Source organism: Amaranthus tricolor, chromosome 13 (assembly GCF_026212465.1).
Source record: "Amaranthus tricolor cultivar Red isolate AtriRed21 chromosome 13, ASM2621246v1, whole genome shotgun sequence".
Classification (NCBI taxonomy): Eukaryota; Viridiplantae; Streptophyta; class Magnoliopsida; order Caryophyllales; family Amaranthaceae; genus Amaranthus; species Amaranthus tricolor.
Window position 1 is genome coordinate 15238786 of NC_080059.1, and position 27349 is coordinate 15266134.

A 27349-nucleotide genomic window follows, 5' to 3' on the forward strand; every position below is an offset into this window, starting at 1 on the left:
ATCAGCCGAAATATATCGACCAATACTTTGCTCCAATGCTTTTTTCCTTAAAATCGCAAAAAGGTTTCGCAACAGATTCATCGGGCTTTGGATGAAGCTTATTGTGGTTTGGCAAAAAGGTTTTTCGTTTTATTATCCCACTTCCATACTTTTCACTCTCTCAATCTCTTCAAACCCTAAATTTTCTACGCTTATCTTCACGCACTAAAGATCATCTTCTTCAATTTATTTTTTCCAATGAGGGTTGATTTTGATTTTTTAGCAATTTCAATCATTATAAAGAACTTGTTGTTAATTTTTGTTGTGTTATAGGAAACTCACTCAACAACCACCACCCGTAATCTTCAATCTTGTGAGCAATTTCTTCCCAAATTCAACTCATGTTCTTTTAGATACTCTTTTTTTCTTAATTCAAGTTATATTTTTTAAATTTAACTATAATACATGGATTTTTTATATGAGTCTAAGTTAGATTTATTATTTTGGATGTATAAGAATTAGGGTTAGATTATTTGGAGATGATTTGTATGTTCTTGCCAATTCTTTGCTAATTGTTGTTGTGTTATAAGAGTTGTTATAGTTGTAGTAAATGTCGATTAGTATATACTTGTCACTGCCATTGCCAATCAATAACTAACAGTTAATTAATTTTTTAAAATATTTTTTTCAAGTTTTTACAAAGGCGGCATGAACAATTACTAGACATATATATTTGAATATCTAATAAGGAGAAATATATTCAAGTTTATTAATTTCAATTTCAATGATTAAAAAAATTCAATAACAAAATATATACTTTATGTCTTTGTAAGTTTGCTAATACAATGTTGTTTGTTTGCCTAGGTAATAAATCATTGTTCACAATTTGAGAGGGACGAAAGCACGATCATAGTTTATGTATTGACAGCACCACATGTCTTCCTAACTTCACCTTGATAACCAGTAAGAACCCCAAGTTTGATCATCTTAGACATAGACACACTAAAATCTTGAGCAAAAGTTGATCTCTTAGTTTTAATTTGTTGGTAGATATAGCTCTTAGTCGCACGATTAGTCAAAAGGGCTGCATCAGAATGGAATAGCCCTTTATTTTGGCTTACCATAACGTAGTAATTTTCATCAAAAACTCTTGGTGTAATCCTATCCAATGGAACAACTGATTGGGTGTCATTTGGATTTGGCGTGCATTTAGTCTTTAAGAATGCAGCATAACTAGGAGATAATGAAGGGTCTGTGTCTCCTCGTCCCGAGAAGTTGTATAGTCGGCTCTGAAAGACGAAGCAGTGACCTTGTCCAATGGTGTGCGAACCTACACGACCGTAATGAAAATTTTATCATTGTTGACTTTCAAATATAATATGAATGTCGCATTATTGAAATTGAAATTTACCTAATAAGACTACCAAATCCTTTGTAGTTAGACCCAATGATGCAAAGTTTTGTTTAAGACTTGAGAAGTTGAAAAATGGAGATGGTAAAAGAGTATCTGCATCTGAAGCCAATGAGATTTTTCCATCCTTTCTACCAAGAGGAACTTCCCAAAAAGGTCCATTTATCTGTAACATGTAATTAAATAACGATTGTTCATTAATAACGCATGTTGATTAAGACGACATATTCACATACCATCATGCATGAAATGCTTTATACCGTTCGGATGGCATCTCGAGAAGATAAAGCTAATATATCAGCACAAGAAACAACACCAGGACATTGTTTTTCTAGAGCAGATTTAATAGCATTAACGACTTCGTACCCCCTGAGTGTCACGTTGGGAAGAGCAGTCTTCTCCGTTCGGTTGTTGGACTCCGTTGGATCTATTAATACAGAACCATCACACCCCTAAAAAAATTAAACCATTGTAAATTTAGAGTATGTCAGAAATGTGTTAAAGTACATAAACCTAAAAGTGATATAAGAATATATTATATTATATAGTAAATTTGTTGTTTTCTTCTTGCTTTTAATGTTGTCTCTAAATTATGAAAACTACTGGAGAACACTTAAAATAACATAGGTACTTACACATGTATTAATTACAAATCTCAATTTATAGTATCCTTTAACTTTTAGATGAAGCCTTCAATTTGATCAAGCTATATTATTGTTATTATTATATAATTATATCAGACTAAATCTCTTAAATTAATTTTTAAAATACGAAATTCAATGCCACATTCAAATTCATAATCCGGATTTATTACTCCAGATTTTATGGTCATATACTCATATACGCACCAATGTATTTCATCTTTATAAACGAGGGTTTTATCAAAAAGCAAAATATGGCAAACTAAAAAAGAAAAGTTTAGAAGCAATCATATTTATACGTGTGTTTAATCATTTACCTCGGCTATAGGAGCATAAATGAAAGACACTTAGTGTGATTTAAGTAATATTAGAAGTAAAATATTATCTTAGTAAATAATGAAGAAAGTATTATATAGTAGAGGGAATAATAATAATAATAATAATAATAATAATAATAATAATAATAATAAACATACATACCCTAACAAAACAGTCATGAAAGACCATTCTAAGCAAACCGGGAGCAAAGCCGGGAATATTCGAAATATATTGCTCAGTAATCCTTTTAGCAATGTCCTCGACACCAGGGCACGAGTACTTGTAATAATCTAAAGACAATTCTTGAGCGTTCACCATGGCAAGCAACAAAAAGAAGGAGAACAACTTTTGAAATATCTTAGTTGTCATTGTAAAAGTTATTGTAATTTGTGAGTAGAAATGTAATGTAATGAAGTGTTGTAATTTGTGAGTAGAATGTTTGTGCTTTTATAGTTGAAGTATGGGAATAGTCCGCATGAAAAGTTCTTCAAACAATGTAAGTATTATTTTAAATTGGCAAAGTCTGATAGATTATGAATCAATAATTAGTTTTGAAGGGATGATAGTCAACTCATGTGGGCTTGCTAGATGGTAATGACAATGAATTTTACTATAAGTAGAAAGTCAACGCTTTATGGTTTATTGTTGAATCATTCTTATTTGTGCGGAAATTCCATATACTCCTTCAATGTCAATGCAAATGGTATATGTAAGAAACTCATACTTGAATGTACTCACTTTCCATTCCTTCAATTTGTTACAATCATTTGTCATCTTATTTCATTTATTTTTTGTTATAATTTGTTATAATCACTTTCATTTTTCAAATTATTATTTAATAAATTAATATATTTATTCCTTGTGAGAACAATTTTAAAGAATTAAGGGAGTATTAAATTATATATAGTCCACACTTTTCCGTGAATATTCCTTGCGAGAACAATTTTAAGGGATGAAGAGATTAGTAAATTAGATTAACTACCTGTATGACTATACGAAATTTCTTAATTCAACCATCACTATGTACTTTTTATCAATAAACAAAAATGATTTGTTCATTATATTATTTATATATTTGCTAAAAAATATCAATGAAAATTATATTTTGATTTATATGAATGTTGCTTAAAAATTATGAAAAAAAATATATATATTAAATTTTTAATCAAACATTTGTCGATTTAACCCTTTTGTAGCGATATTTGCTATTATGAACGATGCATTTAGTATATTAATTATAAAGACAAGCATTATATATGTCCCACACACAAATTGTATAAACTTGCATAACTTACTCCATATCACTATACTTTCTATATTTTATTTTTATACAATTTATATTAAACTATTCGCATTTAAAAATTATAAAAAATTTTAAATTATAAAAGTATACGACTAGACGATTTAAATATCTATAAAAAAACATAATAATGATAATTTATCTTTTGTATAGTAATTCACACTCAACGTATAATACCAATTCAATATCAATAAAAAAAATGTGTTTATTCATGCAATGCAAATAGGAGCACAAAACAATTTGTAAACCTAGATACTAGATTACGGATATTTCGGGACCGACTGCCATGTTTGGATTAGTTTCATCTAGATCGGATTGAAGACCTAGACACATTTATATTTGTGGTTCTAGAGACAAATATCCTGCCCATTTTCAAAATTGTTACTTAAATTGTTACTAAAATAAAGAGAGAGAACTAGTAATAGGTTTAGCGACAAAAACATCGTAATTAAATCATTTCCTTTTTTCAAAATCAAACTAGTATTTTTTAGCGATTTATTACGCGACAAAACTTTTGTCAGTAAACTATTATTCAAATTTTAAATTTGGACTTTAGCTTCGTTCTCATTTCATTCTTCAAACCTTTTTATCTTTTTCTCCAACTTCTCTTTACTTATTAAAATTTTCTTCTCCTTCTATGTCTCACCACTGAATTTAGTGGCTTTTCGACGATTTTCCAATGGTTTCTTCCCTTTCCACATGTAATCTCATAGTCTCATACTACAACTATTTTTTTTTTGTTGTCAAATTTCATGGTTGATTTTTCATTGTTCATATGATGTTTCATTGCAGCTATATAGTTATTTTTGTCTGATTATGTTGATTTTCATAAGAGTTTTTTTTTTTTTTTGAAATTTCATGTTTACTTTCATGGCTTTCAAAATTTTAACTTACATTGTTGTTTTATGTTCATTTCATGGTTGGTTTTGTCTTTTGTTTTTCAATTTCATAGTTGTTCTTTTCGATTTTTCATGGGTCTTTTGGTAGAGTTTTGTACTTATTTTTTAATTTTTGTGGGTCGTGTGCTCGTCATGGTAGGAGCGATGATATGGGAGGTAGCCTTGGTGGATCTAGTGGATTCGTGGATTGCATAGTAGGCTTGTCAAAAAGATAAGGTCGGGTCGAATTCGGGTTTGGGTCATACATAAACAAGTCAAAAATACTTTGACCCAAACCTGACCTGTTTAGTTAATTGGATCGAAAATCAAAACCATGACCCGACTTGCAAATGATCAGGTCGACTTGATTTTGACCCACTTAACCCGTTTAGAGTTTTTTGCTTTCTTTTTAGGGTTTATTGTGTACCTCTAACTTTTTTATGCTATAACATTAAAATTTTCCATTATAAGTTTTTTATTTTGTATTTGTAGACTGAGTTAGAGATGGGAACAGCAACAAGAGGGGGGTGAATTGTTGTTGTTACAAGTTTAAGCGTTTTTGCCCTATTTTTGCGGAATTAGATTAAAGAAATAAAACTTAAACTTAGAGCGAAATAATGAAAGAGACAACAAGATTTTTACGTGAAAACCTTTCAGGCCTAAATAGAAGGAAAAACTACGATCCCACGGGATTTATAAACTCTTCACTATGTTTAAGGCAACTCGTTACAATTACATTAAACATCTTGCTTCACTCGAAGCGCATCAACTAGGCCAACTTCTCCTTTCAATTGCTTCACTCAAAGCAACTCTCTTAGCTTCACTAAAAGCTATCTAATCCTCCCCTAGACACACCCAAGTCTAGTTACAATTACTCTCTCAAAAAGCCTTACACAAGAATAAAATTCTCTAAAAATAAAATCAATGAGTTGCACAAGAAAATATTGTAAGTTGATTGGAAATTTTTAGAACAAAATATTTCTTGTTGATTTTCCAAAAATCACGTATGAAATCAAAAGCACATACGAAGGCATACAATGAGGAACAGCCGAAAGCCTCTATTTATAGGATCAATTTCCCTAATAATAAGTAGGTAACTACCCACTATTCCCTTATCCCAAATAATAAGGAGAATAAAATGGATCTCAATTAGTAAGGTCAATCCTACGGTTATTACCTTAATCCCAAGGAAAAATAGGTGTACATTTGATTAAATCAAAGTCACGATTTCCTTAATATTAGCTATCGTTTCCTTTTACTAACTATAGGCAAGTCGGTTATTGTTTCCCTTTTTACTAAAAATAGGCAGGCTGGTTACACAGTTCCCTTTTTCCTATTTTCAGCTGTTGTACCTTTTACTAATCTTAGGCAAGGTTACACTTAGCTAATAATAGGAACGGTTACCTATTTACTAATATTAGGGACGGTTATTCAAATAATAACTAAGGATCCCTTAAAATCAGTTGTTGTACCCTTTTCCTATATTTAGTCAATTTGGTTATTCACTAAATATAGACCCTAAAATAAAGGCTTATAAAAAGAGTTTTAGAAAACCATACGTTAAGTATTTTTAGAAAATATTTTTCCAATTAACTTTAATAATTAGTTAATGCAACAAATTAATTTTAATTAATACATCAACTAAAAATAGAAAATATAATTATAATCAGAATTTCAGCGGATGTATTATTCTGACTTCAATCTGGCAATAGTATACAGTCTCTAAATTCCAACAGTGTTAGATCATCAAACTTGGGGACAGTAGACCTCATGTCTACATTTGACTTCCTAAGCAATATACCTCTTCTAACTTCTTTGGATTCCTTTGACGAGTACATGTTCTTAGACCAAGTCGTAGGTACCATCAACGATCTTAATCACGACCGGATATTGACCTGCAAACAATTTCTAAAATTACATTCGTTTATATAAAGTGTAGTCATCATCAAAACCTAAGAGGTCCAACAAATTCCCCCTTTTTGATGATGACAAACTTTTAAACAAACTTAAATAAAAATAGAGTAAAACCAATATTATAGAGCATGCCAGAGATTAAAGCTACTCTACATAACTTAGTAAATCAACTCGTTACAATATGATTTACCAAGCATATATTAAAAACAAATTACTCTAACAGTTAGAATTTATTTAAAATAACCTAAGCATAATCAAAGCATTGGAAGTAGTTTATCGCTTGAGGCTTTAAATAAATCTAAAATAACATAGCTTACAAAGATTCTTAGTCTAAGCATAATCAGATTTTTATCATATTACTGAGTATCAAAGCATTTAGATAATAATAAAAATCAGCGCATAAGTAATCAAAATGATAATACAGAGTAATATCAGAGCAAACATCTAATAGCAACTAATAGATTAACTAACTTACTGACTTGAATGATCAGAGTTAAAAATAAATCAGAGTTTCAATAATCAGTTTCAATAATCAGCTTAACTAATTCCTTACTAATCAGAGCTTAATTTATTCAGAACATACATATAACAATCAGATATTCATCACAAACATCAGAGCATATATGATATTCATCAAAGCATATTTCATCAGACCATAGCATTCAAAGCATATCCACAATCCTAATGTACAACAGATATTGATATAAACCAAGCATACTCAAGCATCCTTTAAGTTTGTGCCCAATATTCCCCCTTTTGACATCAATCAAAAAAAGAAGTAGGATAATCAAACCACAACACTAATCATATAGGTATAGTCAAAGAGAGAATCAAGATGCAACAATCAAAAGTAAATACTAAGAGATGCAAGCAAGATAAGCAATGTTAAATTGTCATAGACTGTGATCAGCATAAAAGAAAATAAGAAGTTCATCAAAATAACAAATTACAAAGTGTGTACCCCAGCTGGTACAAGAAAAGAAATTAGAAACATATTGTTTGAATAGTTGAGAAACAGATGGTTGCAACAATTAAGATATTAAAAAGCGGTAGGAGGAAGGATCATTATGTAGTCTCTTCTTCTTCAATGTATTCGGTCTGCACCTCTATCGTATCAAGTTTAGCACCAAGACGGGCTTCCATCTGGGTCATTTGATCAGTAAGTGGGGCCAAAGAGACACGAATCTCATCCTGAAATGCAAAGAAACGAGACTGCAAATCGTTAAGCTTTAATAGAATAGAGAATAAAGAAGCTGTGGGAATAGTGGTGTGATCAAAGCCATGGTTAGGTGAAGTTTGAGTAGTAACTGGTGGTGGTGAAGATGGTATGGGTGATGGTGGTGGTGATGGAAATTGATGGTTGACGGTGTGGTTGGCCTTGGTGAGGGAGGTTTATTATTGGTAGTGTTGTGTGAGGCAGAGTCATCATCTATAATCACAACTGGACTTTTCCCTTTAGAAGCCAGCCTTCTACTTTTTCGTGGTGTTGCCCTAGGCTGCTTCTGATCCGGCATTGAGACCTCCTCATCACTGGCATCATTTTCCTCATTATCCTCCTCCACATCTCCACCTTCTCTCACAGCTTCCCCCTTACTAGGTACTTCCCCCTGTATCCTTGTGGAACATCCTTCTACCTTCTCAGTGGCAGAGGGAACAGTCTCCTGATCCTCTTTTTCAAATACCTCCTCCTCTTATTCCTTCTTTTCCTCCTCAGCTTTCTGTGTTTCCTCTTCTTTGTCAGAATTAGCATTAACCTGTTCAGTAGCATTTTCCAAGATCCCATTATCATTTAATTTCAAGTGCAAATTTTTCAAACACTTTGCACCAATTTTATTATTAGGACCCATAGGAAAATGCAGACCCTCAAGAGGAACACCAAACTTTCTAAATATCCAGGTCAACAAACCTCCATACCCCACCATATACTTTTTCACAATACAGTCCGACAAATGTGAAATCATCAAACCAGGAAAGTTTATTTTTATGTGATTAGCCATACAATAAATTAAAGTAGCATCACGTAGGTTTACTTCACTACGCTTAGAATTGCGAGGTAAAATAAATCTACGAGCTATTTTATACAGTAATTTGTGTAATGGGGACAGAATATTGTGGCTAATCTTTCCTTTCTTTTCATGAACTCCTAAAAATTTCAGCACGGTCTTCTCATTTATACCCGAAAAAACAATCTTAGACCCAACATGGTAAGTATCAAATCCAGTAGCAGACACTCCAAACCACTCACCTAACATTAAACTATTAAACTCAATCTTTATCTCCTTAACCATACTTGAACAAACACCATTGTCAATCGAAAAATTTTGTATAAATTCTCGCATTAGATTAGGGTAAATGGGGTTACAACAGTATTCAGCCATTAAAGTTTCTGGGTTGAAGAAGATGAAGCGTGATTGAGTGTGAGAGACTTGCGGTTTGCTTGTTGGTAAAGTTGGAGTGATGAAGTAAGGGGTTTGTGACGTGAGGGGGTGTTTATACTGAATATAAGGTGACGGTTCCACAATGGTTTTCATTACACATTAATTTTTTTTGCATGTGTACATAATATATTTGAGAGGGTAGGTTCATGGAATCGTTAGTTAATAACGGATTTCGAAGCATTACGATGATCCGCCTCCCACTTTTTAAATAGTTTGCGTAAACCATCTATTAAAAGAAATTCCTGGAATAGAAAAATATAAAATTTGAAAATGTGAAATATTTTATATAAGTATAAAATAAATAGAAAATTTATACTTCTTTTGTCTGATCAATTTAAACATGCAAACATGAGAGCACTCACAGCATATACTTTTAAATAATTGCATACGTGATCCTTTCAATAATTGATTTTTCAATCGAGATTTATGTGGATGATATGACTCTTTCAATTCTCAATTTGCCTTTGAAGATCATGCTTGTCACATACTTCAGTGTAGCTTAATCATGCCAAGTTCTAATCTCATTTTTTCGTGTTGTTCCCTTGGAAGTGGTTTTGTCATGATATCAGCTATTTGCTCGTTAGTATTTACATGCTTGACGATTATAATTTTATTCTCAACATTGTCCTTAAGAAAATGATGTGGATATGTTTTACTCTTGAATGATGCACTGGATCTTTAGATATTCAGATGACACTAGTATTATCACAATAAATAGGAACACTTTCAAACTTAATACCCAAATCTCTTAGCTGCTGTTTTATTCAAAGCATTTGGGAACAACAAGCTGTTGCTACTACATATTCTGCTTCAGCGATGGATAGTGCAATGGTGTTTTGTTTCTTGGAACACCACGATACTAAACATGAGCCAAGAAATTGTACCATACCTGAAGTACTTTTTCAATTTACAAGATCTACTACATAATCTGCATCACTAAAACTTTTCAAGTCATAAACATCACTTTTAGGGTAAAATAGGGACAAGTCATCTGTTCCCTTCAAGTATCTAAAAATTCGTTTTACTGCTGTGAGATGTGATTCTTTAGGATTAGATTGAAATCTAGCGCATAAACCAACACTAAAAGCAATATCGGGTCTACTAACAGTTAGATATAATAAAGAACCAATCATGCCTCGATATATAGTTTGATCAATATTTGTTCCATTTGAGTCTTCATCTAATCTAACATTAGTAGCCATAGGTGCATGGTTAGTTTTAGCATTATTCAAGCCATATTTCTTGAGAAGTTCTTTTATATATTTTTGTTGGTGAATAAAGATTCCATTCGTTGTTAGTTTAATTTGCAAACCAAGTAAGAAATTTAGTTCTCCCATCATACTCATTTCAAATTCAGTGCTCATTAGGTTAACAAATTCTTTACACAACAATTCATTAGTAGCTCCAAAAATAATATCATCAACATATATTTGAACAACTAAAATATCAGAACCTCTATTCTTAAGGAATAAGGTTTTGTCGATTTTACCTCTAACAAAGTTATTTTCAATCAAGTACTTTTGATAGTCTTTCATACCATTGCTTAGGAGCTTGTTTTAAGCCATAGAGAGCTTTATCAAGCTTGTAGACATGATCAAGACAAGAGGTATTTTCAAAGCCTAGGGGTTGTTCAACAAAAACTTTTTCATCAAGAAAGCACATTTCACATCCATTTTATATAATTTAAAGTTCATAAATGCAGCAAAAGAAATTAAAATTCTAATAGCCTCTAACCTCGCTACCGGAGCAAATGTCTCGGTATAATCAATTCCTTCTTGTTGATTGTACCCCTTAACCACGAGCATTGCTTTGTTTCTTACAATAATTCCATGCTCATCTAATTTGTTTCGAAATACCCATTTTAATCCAATCACCTTTTTGTGTTTTGGTTTGGGTTCTAGATGCCATACTTTATTTCTTTCAAATTCATTCAATTCATCTTACATGGTCACGATCCATACGGAATCTTTTAGAGCTTCTTCGTGATTTTTGGGTTCAAGTGATGATAGGAACGCAAAGTGTGCACAAAAGTTTCTCATTTGGGGTCTGGTTTGTGTTCCCTTATTCAAATCACTGACTATCAAATCAAAAGGATGACATTTTTGATATCTCCAAGGTTTAGGCACAAATTCTCTTGTGGTAACAGTAGTATGCTCTAGGTCATTCGCTTGATTGTTATTTTGTTCAGTTTCTACTGGATCAACTTGCTCATTTATGGGAACAGCTAAATTGGGAACAGTCTGCTGGTCCTAATGTACTGGCAGTTCCTGATCTTGATCAGACCTTTCTGCATCTTCTTGAATACGCTGTTCTCTTGTTGTTCCTTGATCTTGCACTTTCAATCCATCTTCATCATCTTCCAAATTTGCAAGACCTATTTTAAAATCTTTTATATCCTATTCACTTGTCACAAAGTTAGTTTCATCAAAAATAATGTGAACGGATTCTTCTACGCACATTGTTCTTTTGTTGTAAACTCTGTAGGCTTTACTATTAGATGAATAGCCAAGAAATAATGGTTCATCACTCCTTTCATCAAACTTTCCTATATTTCTTTTTCCATTTACATGAACAAAGCATTTGCATCCAAACACACGAAAATAGAAAATATTTGGTTTTACACCTTTAAACAATTCATAAGGTGTCTTAGAAGTGATTGGTCTTATCAATACTCGATTTAAGATGTAGCATGCAGTACTAACAGCCTCGGCTTAAAAATTTATAGGTAGACCACTAGCAATTAACATGGTTCTAGCCATTTCTTCTAATGTTCTATTTTTTCTTTTCACCACACCATTTTGTTGTGGTGTTCTAGGTGCTGAAAAATTATGACTTATTCCATGTTCATTGCAGTAAATCATAAAGCTTGAATTTTCGAATACTTTACCATGATCTGACCTTATGTGAATAAGTTGATTATTAGTAGATTTTTGTACTTTGTTAACGAAAGAGACAAACTCATTAAAAGCTTCATCTTTACTTACTAAAAATAAAGTCCATGTAAATCTACTATAATCTCAACTATAACAAACACATACCTTTTGCCACTACCGCTTTGTATTTTCATAGGTCCACACAGATCCATATGTATTAATTCAAGCGGTTTAGAGGTGGTCACTTCATTCTTTGGTTTAAAGGACGACTTTACTTGTTTTCCTTTGGCACAAGGATCAGAAATTTCATCCTTTAGGAATTTTATAAACGGCAATCCTCTTACTAGGTCTTTTGATCTTAAAGTATTAATCAAAGAAAAGCTTACATGACCTAGACATTTATGCCAAATGAGTGGGTCGTCTACTACAACACTGAGACACGTTAGACTCGATTTAGGAACAGTGTCGAGGTCCACAACATAAGTGTTACCCTTTTCGGATTCCTTCGAGAACAGTGTCTCCTGTGTCACTTCTAAAAATAATGCACTTTTCAAAAGTAAAGTTTACAGAGTTACCTTTGTCGCAAAATTGATAAATGCTAAGTAAGTTATGTTTTAAATTCTCGACTAAAAATACATTATCGATTGCATGGGAACTTGACCTTCCAACTTTTCTTTTGGTGATGAATTCACCCTTTATGTTGTCATCGAAGGTTACAGTTCCCCCATCATAGGTTTCCAGTGAGAGAAATTTTGATTTATCACCTATCATGTGCTTGGAACACCCACTGTCGAAATACCATGAGTTGTTTCCCCTCACTTGGACCTTGTCGATTTTACATGAATCAACTTTCTTAATCCAAATGTTATCGACATAGTTTCGGTTGGAGACAGTGTGTTGTTCCCTTTTGGTACACTGGTCTTTCAGATGGCCAGTTTTTCCGCAAAAGGAACAGATCCTGTCACTTGGGAGATCAACATAGACCTTTTTCTTCTTGTTATTCTTAAAGTAATCTAGGCCTTTTGAATTTTTACTTTTGGCGTCTTGAATCCATTTGGGAGTAATTTTAATTTTCCCTTTTTCTCTTGAATTTAATTCATGCTCTTTCTTATCATTGTTGGTTCGGTTGGATTCTAGATTTATTTTCAAATTTTGAAAATCAGTACACAAATCTTTAATAGATGCATCATTTAATCCCTTATTCAAGCCTAATAATTTGTATTGCGTTAACTCAACATTAAGAATAATATTTTTCTTTTTAACTCTTTCCATATTTCCTTTAAAATTGTATTTTGGTCCAACAAACTGAAAAATCTATTTTGAACATTGGATTTAAAGGTGTTTATGTAGGAAATATGGTCTTTACTTACCTTAAGTTCCCTTTCCAATTGGAGACACTTATCTTTACATTTTTCTAGTTTAACTTGTGTCTCCATAAGCAACTCTATTAATTTATTTCTACTTAATTTGGATGGATGGGCGGAAAATGAGTTAGAAGTATTTACCTGCTTTCCTTTGGATTTTTCATCCTTGCTTTCGTGCGTGGCCATGAGACATATATTGTGTATAAAGGAGGTGGTGGTTGCCATGTTTGCGCCACGTGGGTATGATGTGGCATATCCATTTCATCCCTTTTTTTCCGACCAACCCAGTGGTCGGAAAACTGGTCGGAAATTTTTACAAAACTTTTTTCTTGTCATTTTGGGATAAATTCTGAAATAGTGTTTTTCGACTAATTTTTGACTCTTTAATAGTAGGAAATTAGTTGAAAATTTCTTACTATTTTCTAATTAACTTACCAGTCAGAATTTTCGACTAATTTTCCAACTAACAATGGTTAGTCGGAAATTCCGATTATTTTCCTACTAAAGTGAATTTCTGACCATTCTGAATCGAATACCCAAAAATAGTCGGAATTCAGTCGGTATAACTCTATACCGACTGATTTCCGACTATTTTGAGTGGTCGGAAAGTTGCTTTTTTGTAGTGTTCACATTTTCATTCAAAAAAGTGATACCAAAACTGGATAAACAATCAACCATTAATCATTGCTAATGTCAAACTCACTTCATTCAATAATCTTTGACTATCATTCCTTCAATTGAAAATTAACTAATTATTCACTCATTATCTCTCAGACTATGACAATATTAAAAAAATTATACTGTTTGAGTATAAAACTACAAGCATTCAACTCACAAACTCACAAACTACCATGGAAAATACAGAAGAATTGTCCTTAGATTATTTTAAGTACTCGTGCCCTGGAGTCGAAGACGTTGTAAAAAGAATTACTGAGTAGTATGTTTCGGATATTCCCGGTTTTGCTCCTGGTTTACTTAGAATGGTCATTCATGACTGTTTTGTTAGGGTATGTGTTTATTACCTCTACTATACTATATATTACTTTCGTCATTATTTACTAACCCAATATTTTATTCGATGATATTGCACTACTAAAGTGCTTATGTAGCCAAGTTTTCCTCAAGAAGTTTAACTACCTATATTATTTAAAGTTTTCTCATATAGTTTTCATAATTTGGAAATAATATTGAAAAAAACAGCAAATTGATTGTAATATATTCCTATATCATATTTAGGACACATTTCCGACTAACTCAAAATTTAAAATGTTAAAAATCACAGAGTCCAACAACCAAACAGAGAAGACGGCCCCTCCCAACGTGACACTTAGAGGATACGAAGTTGTTAATGCAATCAAGTCCGCTTTAAAAAAACAATGTCCTGCTGTTGTTTCGTGTGCTAATATATTAGCTTTATCTTCTCGAGATGGAATCCGAACGGTAAAACCCATTTCATGTGAAAGTTGATAGGAGTTCGAATACTCTCTAGAAAAGGGGGTGAATAGAGAGTATGTCCGTTTAAAATTTTTGTCTGGAAGGTTAGCTCAAGAGCTTAGGTGACCTTTGAAAACTATTTTCTAGATCAGTTTTAGGTTGATTAATAAATCTATAATGTATGTGCGAAAATGAACTTAAACCAATAACAAGCGATATGTTAACGAGGTTCGGTTCTAAACAACCTACTCCCCACCTATGGGTTCTCTTCCAACCCGTAGGATTCAATGCCTTTTATTAATGAACTTTAAGACAACTTAGAAGATCACTCATAGAATGTCTTACAAGTTCCCTTAATAAAATCACAAATCTCAATCTCACAATAGAGATTACAAGTTAAACACTTTAAAAAGTATTCCAAGGTTAGGCATATTAATCAATGAAAGTTCTAATTCCTTTTAACATTAAATCTTATTACAAATGTAAAAGTTAGATGAACTAAGAATTACTACACTTTATGAACGTTTAGATCTTAATTCAACAAGAGAGAAAATTGTGAGAAGTGTTGCAATCTTAATACTTAAATGAAGCCTTATATTTATATATGTCACGCCTCATATATGTCACGCCTCAACATATCCTTGTAGAGCAAGAAAGCTTCATCCGTTGATTTCGTTGATCTGGTTAGTCTGCCCAGTCTTCAAGATCTTGAACTTAAATTCAAACTAACGTTGCACCGACACCTCGTATAATTACATCATTGTGTGCTATATTTTGTTATTGACAACCATTGTTGTGCTGCCACGTTAGAACTCATACAAGATACTGAAAACTTCAGCAAAACCAGATAATACGTGTAAAACTTTATTCAAATTTAATTCCTATTTTTAGCATCAATTTAAATTGTCTTTTTCAATTTTTAGTGTCAATTTAAATTGTCATCTTATTTATAAGAAAGCCTAGAATTAGTATAGCTTAATTTCAAAACAACTAATTTAAATTCAAATATAAACCATGTGATAAACTTTAAATTACAAACAATTTATATATCCTGAATTTAAGCACAAACGTGTAATTTAAACAAACATTTAAATATCTTGAGCACACGTTTAATTTTAAACTCAAATATAATTCAAGTATTTCAACGTCTTGAACATACTATATAATTCAAATATAATCTTATCCAAAAACTTAAATTAAAATTCAAAATTTAAATATAACTTTATCTAAATTATCTTAAGTCATTTAATTTAATCTCAATTAAATATATTTCGGACTTAATAATTTTTTCAATTAATCAATTAATATTTAATACTCCCTCCTATTCAGCTGAACTGTCCCATTTCCTTTTATGGTCAAGTCAGCTTAAATGTCCCATTTCTATTTTTGGCATGGATTTTTGACTATAATACCCTTAGTACTTTATCCTATTTTCAATTATACCCTTTATTACCCTTACTAATTTTCCCTCCCTTATAATTAATCAACATAATTAAATCTTAATTAATCCCACCCATTTACACCTCCTCCCTTTATAATCCTAAAACCCTACCCATTCCCCATTTTATATTCTGCCGTTTCTCTTACTCCTCCATTGAAACCTTCACCTTCTTCCTTAGCGTGCTTCTTGTTCTTCTCTGAAAACCCTACCCATTCCCCATTTGATATTCTGTCGTTTCTCTTAATCTTCCATTGAAAGCTTCACCTTCTTCCTTATCGTGTTTCTTGTTCTTCTGTGAAAACCCTAAATCATGGCAAACTCCAGTTCGCCATTAAAATCCCCCCTGAAGAATCCTAACTCGAAAATCGACTCACCCATGAAAAACCCTAAGTCGCATACTTCTTTACTTCTGAGAATCCCCAAATCTCCTTACAAATCGCCTTCTAAGATAGACTTTAAGGGGTTCGATGATGGAAACCCTAGATCTGGACTGAAATCGTTTGAGGAAGAGTCTTATGATTACAATGATGACTCAACTTCTGTTGAGACTGATCCTAAGTGGGGAAGAGAACTTGACTCTAAAGGTGAACCCATTTACACACCTGAGCCTGATATGTATCCTGATCGTGAATATTCTTCCATTGATGCTGTTTTTTCGAATACTGATTGTGAAGAAGAAGATTGGCTTGATAAGCTTGGTCCTTTCTCAAGTGAGTTTCTGTTTGTGTTGGTGCATGTTCATTTTGACTGATGATGATTTTTAAGTTAAACGTTTTTTATGCATTTAATTTCATTGCTCTGTGATCTCAAAGTGAGAGCAGTTTTAGCCACCAAAAAATCGAACAAAGGGGGTTTGGATTGTTTTGCAACGTTTACTGCACAAAGATGTTCGATTTTATACTCAATGATTTCAAAAAAAAAAAAGAAATTTACCTGAGAGTTCTAAAACAACCAATTTTTTTCACTAATGTATATTTGAATAAAAATGTTTCATTGAAAACAACATACAATGTTTGTTGTTTGCTTCTGAAACATCCCATGTTAAAGTTCCCAAAAATATGTCCAAATTGAAAAGGAATTTACATTTGATTAATGAAGCTGTGCTGGTTATGCTTGTGTTTGATTCTGTGCTTCAGTGCTGTTGTTGCTTCTGTGCTGTTGTTGCTTTCTTCTGTGTCCCAAAAATTGTTGTTGGTTGCTGTTCTTTTGCTTACATGAAGGTTGCTGTTGCAACTGTTGACATTTGATGACTTTGGTTGTTGGTTACTACTGACATTTCTACATTCAAATCCCCTTCTTCATATCCCCCTGCATACCCAATGACTTCCACAAGCTGATTCATTTTTTCATTACTTAGCTTTGTGAATAAATATTGAAGTGAATCCACAACCAATTGTTTGTCAATAGTGAGGTAATCTGGTAAAGTCCCTTCCCTTGCTGCCTTTGTTTTGTTCATGTGAGGAATGTGATAGTCAAACCCCCCCTGTTTTTTCATGACCTCTATCATACAAGCTTGTAAAGTTATGAATACAAACCTTAAACATTGTGGACTCAGATTTTGAAATGCATTATTCACAGCCTTAAGCAACTCTTTAACATTGTAAGCTGATTTTTGATATTGCAAAGCTTGAATTGATCTAAAAAAACCTAAATCTAGCACGTTCATGTCAGGGGAATTTGGAGGTTGTTGGACTAATTGTATATTAAATCCATCTTTCATTGCCTCTTCTAAAAACCCTCTGTCATTGTGTGCTATATGAGGTTTGGCATTGTCTTGTTGAATGTAAATACGCTTGGATAATTCAGCAGGCCATTTTGCCCTAATGGTTGGCAGCACATTATTGATAAGCATTTCTCTAATGTGCTCTTTTGTGATTGACTGTATTGGCTTAGTTTCCATCTCCCCCCTTTTCCTGTTCTTTGAGCTTCTTTTTGCTGGCTCCTGTGTAATAAATGGCCAAATGCCTATCTTTCCATCAAAAAAAACATCACCTTCAGTTGTAAATATAGGCTTTGTTACAGCACACATAAACATTATTTTTGGTATGAACCTTTTTGATTGACATTCTCTATGTGGTTCTACTTCACCCGGAGCTAGATAATAACTTTGTGTCTCTCGGGTTAGATAGAAATGTTTTTCATCTATGTGAACAACGTTAGTAAATGGCTTAAACTTGAATTGATCATTTTGTTCATTGTATTCACATTTAGATAATGCAAAGCTTAACCTGTGTAACTTGTTGTTTTCATTCAAAGCTGGTTTGATTGCGTTTGTGTGCCTTCTTATTACTTTGTTCCTCTTCCACCTACACACCGTTGATTGTGACACTTCCATTTGCTTTGCTACTGAATGCTGTGTACCCTTGAGTTCATATTTGATTGCCTTAAATTTTTCTTCATCAAACTTTATTTTGTTTGCTGCTTCTTTCCCCCATCTCTTGCTGTTGAGGTTAATGATTGTGGTATTGGTTGTCATCTGCTTCTTGACATCATTCCACAATCGTGTAATTGTTTTCCTACAAACCTCAAACTCAATCGCAAGTGCGTTGATTGTGCCTAGCGCTGGTTTGCCCTTCTTATTTAATGCAGACAGTAGCTTCTGCATTATGCTCTCTCTTTGTTGTGTAGTTAATTGTTTTGTAGGAGCCATTGTTTTAGTTGATTGTGTAATAAATGAGCTTTGTCATTGTCTATTTATGCTTTCTGTTTTGTAAAGTTATGATTGATTTTATCTTCTTGTTGCAAATTTTATTTTTGGCGCCACACTTTCTGTTTTCTCAAATTTTGGCTGTGTGCTTTGGGAATTTTCATGAATTGTTGGCGGCAGTTTCTGAATATGTATTCAATTCCTTCTTTTTGGACATTTTCATTTTGGGTTTCAAAATTATGTGGGTACTGTGATGATATTTTCATGAATTGGTTGTTTATAAATTGGAGGCTATTTAAGAAATTATTAATGCATTTTTTGGGTAATTTGGAAAATCTGAAGTCAATGATCGCAAAAAAATTCGCACTCACATGATCAGTAACGACTGCAACTACACCGAAGCTGTTGAAGAATTGAGAAGGCTCTCGGAGATACCGTAATTGATGTTTTTAATTTTTAGTACTCTTGACAAACTTATGTAATTTGCAAAAATTATTGTAAACGTAATTGTGGCGCAATTTAGGACTTAATTATGTAATTTAGGACTTAATTAAATTATCGATGTAATTGTGGCGCAAAAAAATTTCAAACTTTTGGTGCCAAAAAAAATCAGCTTTTAATTTGGTGGGAATCATTAATTCCTTAATCTTTACAATTAAAAACCCATAATACTACTCTCTCTCCTCTCTTAGGGTCCCATTTTGACTTTTCTTAAAATCCGTGAAAAGTCAAATGGGACATCTCACCTGAATAGGAGGGAGTATGATTTTGGAGTTACTTAAACAACTAAATATAATTACTTAATTTATTGTCTAATTTAATATGTGTTTTGAATTATCATCACTTAAGAGAATTGAGTCTTCATCATGCGTGATGGTATGTGAATATGTCTTCTTAATGAACATGAGTTATTAATGAACAATCGTTATTTAATTACATGTTATAGATAAATGGACCTTTTTGGGAAGTTCCTCTTGATAGAAAGGATGGAAAAATCTCATTGGCTTGAAATGAAGATACTCTTTTACCATCTCCTTTTTCAACTTCTCAAGTCTTAAACAAAATTTTGTATCATTGGGTCTAACTACAAAGGATTTGGTAGTCTTATTAGGTCAATTTCAATTTCACTGCCACATTCTTATTATATTTGAAAGTCAACGATGATAAAATTTTCATTACAGTCTTGTAGGTTCTCACACCATTGGACAAGGTCATTGCTTCGTCTTTCAGAGCCGACTATACAACTTCTCGGGACGAGGCGACACAGACCCTTAATTGTCTCCTAGTTATGCTGCATTCTTAAAGACTAAATGCACGCCAAATCCATATGACACCCAATCAGTTGTTCCATTGGATATGATTACACCAAGAGTTTTTGATGAAAATTACTACGTTATGGTAAGCCAAAATAAAGGGTTATTCCATTCTGATGCTGCTCTTTTGACTAATCTTGAGACTAAGAGCTACATCTACCAACAAATTAAAACTAAGAGATCAACTTTTGCTCAAGATTTTAGTGTGTCTATGTCTAAGATGATTAAACTTGGAGTTCTTACTGGTAATCGTGCTTTCGTCCCTCTCAAATTGTGAACAATGATTTATTAACTGGGCATACAAACAACATTGTTATTAGTAAACTTACAAAGACAAAAGGTTTATATTTTGTTAGTGAATTTTTTTTATCATTGAAATTAGATAATTATATATGTTTATTAATAATTGTTCATGCCGCCACATTTGTAAGAATCTTAAAATAATATTTTAAGAAATTAATTAACTAATAGTTACTCATTGGCAATGGCGGTGACAAGAATACTAATTGACACTGATAACAACAGTAACAACTCCTATAACACAACAACAATCAGCAGTGAACGGCAAGAACTTATAAATCATCTTCAAATCAAACCCTAATTCTAATACATTGACCCAATTCAAGCGGTGGGGTTGCATATGCAACCCCATTAAAAAAATATATATTTTTAAGAACAATTAGTCTTTGGAGAGACCGTTTTTTTGAGAGACGTCTCTCAAGTCCATCCCATTAAAACTTAGAGCTCACGTACCGTATTTTTAATGCTTATTTACATTATCTTTCATGGCTACTTATCATATTCTTAATGCTTACTTACAATATCTGAAATGTCTACTTAAATTATTTTTAATGGTTATTTACAATATTTTAAAAATATATAATGGGTTGGTCCATTTAGAGATGATTTCTCAAAGAGACCGTCTCTCACAAAAATTTACATTTTAAGAAAGTTATACTTAGGTCTCGGTCTCGAAGCCATAACCTATTGCCAAATATAGTTAATTAAACCCACTTTAATACCACTAGGCCACAACACTTACATTTGGTAATTTTTAATTATAAATTTAGTAATAATGTATGAGAACAATTACAATTAATGGCTATTAAAGGAAGGAAATTATTAACTATTTAGCTTCCTTGTCCTTCTATTATTTATCTTCCTCCCCCGACCACTCTGTTTTGCTAGTCGCCACAACACCTGCCTGCAGCCGTCCCAGCTCCTACTGCCCCATACCCGATATTGTCAGCTGCTGACAGTCTATAGCCGCCCGCCAGTGAGCCGCCATTGCTTTAAATTATCAAGTTTAAATTATCAAGGAAATGATCAAATTTAAATTATCAAGGAAATTATTGTAGGAATTCTCTTTTTGTGTGTGTTCATAATCATATGTGTATTCCCTTTTTTTATTTTACCAACAGTTAATGGCTAATTTGCTTTAAATTATGTTTGATTTGAGTGTAAGTCAGAGGAAAGAGTATGTTTGATTCCGCTATAATTTTAATTTGCTTTAAATTATGATGAAAAATTATTTTATTTGTGTATTATTTGTTTTAATTGTAGCGGGTCAATTGAGTTCGGTCTTAGTTTTAATTTATTTATGTTATAATCATTTAAGTTATGCCTTACTTATTAATGAGAATCAAGATACTTTTATTAAGTTCGGAATCCTATGTTACTTATTCTCATACACCGAAAATGACAAATCTAACTTAGACTCATAATAAAAATCCATGTATCATAATAAAATTTAACAATTCTAACTTGGATTAAGAAAAATGAAATATCAAAAAGAACCATGAATTAAATTTAGGAAGAAATTGCTCACAAGATTGCGGTGGTTGTTCGTGAGGTGGAAAAGACGGGCTTGCTACGGCTGTCGTGTAGGAGCGAATGAAAGTGACAAGGAGTTTCCGGATACCTCTGTTCACAGTGGGAGAGAAATGAGGGAAAGATGATGGCATTACCGCTGGCGTTGCTTGTTGGTCTTTCTCATTTATTTCTTGAGGACTTTCTCATTTTTTAATCATATTTTTTTTTTCATTTCCATTAAATAAATAAAGACTTTAACTTTTAGTAGGCCAAAATCCCATTTTCTCTTTGAAATCGCATATGCCAAATTAATATTTCTCTTTGTCTTTTCTTTCCTTGTTTCAATTGTGTTTCACGTAAAAAGATGAGGAATATTTTAATTTGTATTGCATTCAACTTTACATTTTTTTTTTTTCATTTTAATACCCTGAGGCTTCAAAACCGTATAAAAATGTAAATCTACTTACAACACCAAAACAAAAATACACAACTTTTGTTATGCTTGCATATCCTGATACTAGCTATAAATACATATAAGTGTACTTCGAATATCATTATTTAGTAATTATAAATATAAATATTCACTTCATATAATAATGTAAGTAAATAGTTGGTTTTAATCTAATTCAAATTTATTACTACCTCCTATCCAGCCTAAATGTCCCATTTGATTTTTGGCACTATTCACTTATTACACTTAATTTGTATTTTACTCTTAATCTATAAGTTAAAACATAGTCATGTGAGATCTTGTTTGATTCGTGTCAATACAAGAATTATTAATATCCACTTTTTATAATTTTTAATTAAGAATAATTTAAGATATTAAAGGTTAAAATGTTGCCTCGGCAAGTATGAAAAGTCAAATGGGACATTTAGGCTGAATAGGAGGGAGTATTAAATTTATAAAACTCTAAAACATCATTAATATAAATAAATAATATCGTTATAAAAATGACGAGGTGCTACAAATTACCATTTAAAAAAAACTTTTGTCCCGCTATAATAATGAAGACTCTTAATAACAACATTTTTGCAGCTTTAACAACTCAAGAATGTCTCAAATCACACCCTATTTATATGAAAACTTTTCAAATATGGCATAATTGCCGCTTAAACTCAAGTATTGTAATTGCATTGCCAATATTAAATAACAAAAGAAACTAAATCTATTAATTTAGTCACACATCTCCCATTCAAATATATATAATCACATAATTTTACTTAGACAGTCATGTAAAAGCATGTAAAATATATAATAATGTTAATATTATAGTGAAAAAACACTTAAAAAAATTTATCGCATTTCGTACCCCTAAAAAAGAGTGATCTCGTAACTTATTAACTAATCTTGTTAAATAAGTCTTGGTATTTCTCACATATAAACTCTTAGGTCTCCAAAGTTGTCTCATGTTATTATTATTAGACCATTGGATCTTCACTATTTTAATGTCTTTTTTAGTTGTACTACGCACCATGGTATTTAAGATCAGATCTCAATATATTTCTGTTAGATTTTAGTACTCTTAATTTTTAACATGCGAAAAACTAAAAATTTTTCCAAAGCCTAATTATTAACATGAGATGAAACAAATAAATATCAGGATGAGAAATTATACCTTTGTAACATGAATTCACTAGCAAAATATATCCACGAAACAACGTTTTTCGAGACCTCGTATACTAGTATGATATTTAAGAATAATTATTAAACTAATTTTGTATGTATACGACTCTTGTATTACAATCTCACTTTTGCTATTTTACCATCTAAAAACATGTAATTTCTTTTTATATATATCGAACGGTATGTGAGCAAAAACTATTTTTCACCATCACATTTTCATAGCAAATTAATAGAAACCTCAATCGTTATATCTTGGTTATAATACCCACTAAGAAAATGCCTAATTAAGAGCAATGAAAACAATTTATTAGGTCAATTAAACTCCACCTTTTCCTCTTGATAGTCGGTCAATGTTATAAAGCACAATATTATAACTAATAATGTTTATGGGAGTTACTCGATTAAATCAACAAATTAATATACCCATTATATTAAATTCAGCATTATGACTAATATTTAGTCTTACTAGATTAGTCACATGAACCTAAACTTATATAGGTCCAAACACACAAAATGATCTCACACGTTGATACAGTGTGACCTAATAGATTTACCGACATTAAGCTCGTACCATTATCAAATAATGGTTCAGTGAGGTTTATCGGTCTCTCTTAAAACATAAACGTTACTCAATGTAAACTATATTAACGTCTCGTTGAATACTGACTTAATTACGTTAAACGACTTACAAAATATTCACTTGATTATTGAACATTTCCAACAGTTTCTCCTTATAAAACAAGTTCTCATCAAGATCATGGGCGAAGCCACACCGGAGGCCGGCGGAGGCCCGGCACCCTTGCCGAAAATACAATCCTTTGTAATTTTTGATTCGACCCCCCTTAATAATAAATTATACTCCCTCCGAACCAATTTAGATGTCTCATTTGCTTGGGCACGGTTATTAAGGATGGTGTGAAGTCCATTAAAAAGGGCAAGTACTAAAGGGCAAGTAGTAAAGGGTAGTTGGGTAAGTAAGGTATATGGGGGTATATTCGTAATTACTTGTGTGAACTAAGGATATTTAGGTAAAAAAAGATTGACAAAAATAGAAATTGGACAACTAAAAAGACTTTGCCGAATAAAGAAATGGGACAACTAAATTGGTTCGGAGGGAGTATAATTTAAAGAGTGCATAATTATAACAAAAATTACTATAAATCAATGGTTGGGATAAAATATTTGTAACTTAAGATTAATGTATCAAACCCAAATTTGACCTATTATTTTTTTGTAGACTAATAAATTTAATCAATACTATAATGTCACTACTATTTATCTTTCATAATTTCACATTCATTTTTTTTTCGTATGTATGCTTATATATTTGCAATCTTAATTTTAATAGTGTTTTTTTTAAATTAGAAGGCAAATGTATGGAGACAAAAACACTTAGTTTATTTTTAAAAAGGGTAATTATAGGAAAGCTTTAAGTCTATTTATTAAATACAGTTTTTTTATATGATTTTAGAATTTTTATAGTTTAAGTAGTTTTTATATAATAAATAATTTGTTAGTATATCGACAATTTGGTCCCCTAACTCGAAATCCGAGCTTCGCCCCTAATCAAGATCTAAGGATTCAGGTTATTGTATATGTGAGAAGTGTTAAAAAACATGTCATTTTTACTGTAAAATATAAAACAAATCATGAACCTTACCCAACTCATTTAATAATGCATTTATATAAGCAAATTTCCAAGCTTCTTATTCAATGCACAAGGTCCTATATTCATTTCATCAACGAAACCCTTAATAGTACTTAATCTCCCGCCACAAACTCATTTGGTATCCACTTAACTACATAATTATAATTATAAGAAAATTACCAGGCAATAAATAACAAACTTACAAAGACACAAGGTTTATACTATGTTAGTGAATTCTTTTAATCATTGAAATTAATAAAGCTAGGCATAACACGAAAATATATATCGTTATTAGATAATTAGCTATGTTTTAAAAAATTAATAAACTGCTATCACTACAAATAAATGGGCAAAGGGTAAAGGCACCTGCCCTAGCCTTTTGATAGCTAGAATGGAAAAAATGGATTGGGCAATGGCCGGCGACAGGAAAAGGGGCTGACACTAGTCAAGACGCAAAAAGAAAAACAGGCGCCAACGCATCGCCCAAAAAACAGGAAAGCTGGCGATGTCAACGTTCATCGCCATTTACGGATTTTGAGGGGCGATGGTCTCTCCCGTAGCCAGGTTGTCGCCAGCTATTTTTTTAAAATAAATAATTATCTCATACAAAAATATTATATCTAACCGATCAAACCCATATTCCAAACCCAAATTTGAAACCCAAATTCGGATCTGATTACCCCACACATCAAATTGTCAAAGTTGGGGCTTGAACACTTGACCTCTAGCATCAAGGACTCGTGATTCTTGTTGTATTGCTTTTATATGTATTGCGAAATGACTTATACTTCAATATAACTTTTTTTTTGGAAGAATGAAAATTTTCATTGCACCAAACAAGACTATACAAACACATAGGAGGAAGGGACAATCCGCCCTTCTATTTCATCAGCATGAAGGAGAGACTCACCTTTTACAACTTATTATTATTATTATTATTATTATTATTATCAATACAACAAAACATGGAGCCTTTAGACGTTTTTAGACGCAATAAAAAACGTTAAAAAAATTGAGCAGTGAGACACATTTTTTAGACATATATAATAGTTAACTAGACAGCTTCCTGTGCTATGCACAGAGATTGAAAAAAAAAACTTAATTTAATTTTATATTGTATAATATTTATTTTAATGATTACTTACTTTAAAGATTATAAAGAAGGTTCTTAATTTGTTACAATAATATATATATATATATATATATATATATATATATATATATATATATATATATATATATGTATATATATATATATATATATATGTTCTTTTCAATTAAATTATAAAAATAATAAATGGTAAAACAAAATGTATTATGAATAAATTAAGTTTGTTACAACAATTAAACGATTACAATCAATTCATAATTTTAAAAACAAAAGTTAAAATGATTACAATGTATTATGAAAAAAGCTTAATTATTTTTTTATTTGAATAATTGAAAGATTTTTTCAATCTTTTTAAAATGAGTCAAAAAATTTAAAAGTTGGTCTCATTCTAAAGATTTTGAAAAAAAGACCATTTTTATAATTTTTATTTAATATAAATATTTTTAGGTGAAATTATCTATTTAGTAAATAAAACCTACTTTTTTTAAGCAAATAGAAAGTAGGCAAGTAGTTTAAAATTGCATGTTAGTGAAATTATGAAGTGAGATGCAAATTTATGTCATTTTATCTCTGTTTTCATATTATGTCACTTTATCCTTGTCATTTGATTGTTCAACAGACAACAACTCACTCTTTGACCTCTTTTAGTTGAAACATAATCAAGCGAGATCTTATAATTATTTTTTAATAAATTTATTTATAGGTGAAATTATCCTTGTCACTTTATCCTTGTCGATTGGTTGTTCATGAATAAATTTACTTTAATGTTTTTAATAATTAATATAATTTATTTTTTATAATAAAGCTTAATTTTTTTTGAATAATTGAATGATTTTTGAAATTTTTTTAAATAGAGTAAAAAATATTACAAATTTGATCTCGTTTTAAAGATCTTGAAAAAATATTATCATTCGTATAATTATTTTTTAAAAAATTTATTTTAATTAAATAAAACTAATTTTTTAAGCAAGTAGGAATATGAAGTAGATAAGTAACAATGGCATGAATTTGCATGTTAGTATAATTATAAAGATATAATTATTATACAGTTGGTAAATAATCTTGAAAAATTATTTTGCTATATAAAGATATTATTTTCTTTCATTATTAAAAGAATATTAAAAATAATATTGGTTTACAAATTTAGTGTTGTTTCATTTTGCTATATCAAGAAGCTCTTCTCACTTACTAGAGAAATAC

At 31.4% G+C, this 27349-nt stretch overlaps 1 protein-coding gene and 1 pseudogene across 1 annotated transcript; one reads left to right on the forward strand and one right to left on the reverse strand.

The window, feature by feature from the left end:
* Nucleotides 1-696: 696 nt before the first annotated feature.
* On the reverse strand, nt 697-2788 carry LOC130798617 (peroxidase 27-like). Its single transcript, XM_057661675.1, has 4 exons — nt 2512-2788; nt 1651-1842; nt 1391-1556; nt 697-1309 (listed from the first exon to the last, which is right to left on the reverse strand). Exons 1-4 carry the CDS (start codon nt 2716-2718, stop codon nt 894-896), a joined length of 981 nt encoding a protein of 326 aa, XP_057517658.1. The 5' UTR covers nt 2719-2788; the 3' UTR covers nt 697-893.
* Nucleotides 2789-13967: 11179 nt separating this feature from the next.
* LOC130798853 (peroxidase 56-like) lies at nt 13968-20711 on the forward strand (annotated as a pseudogene).
* The last annotated feature ends 6638 nt before the right edge of the window (nt 20712-27349 follow it).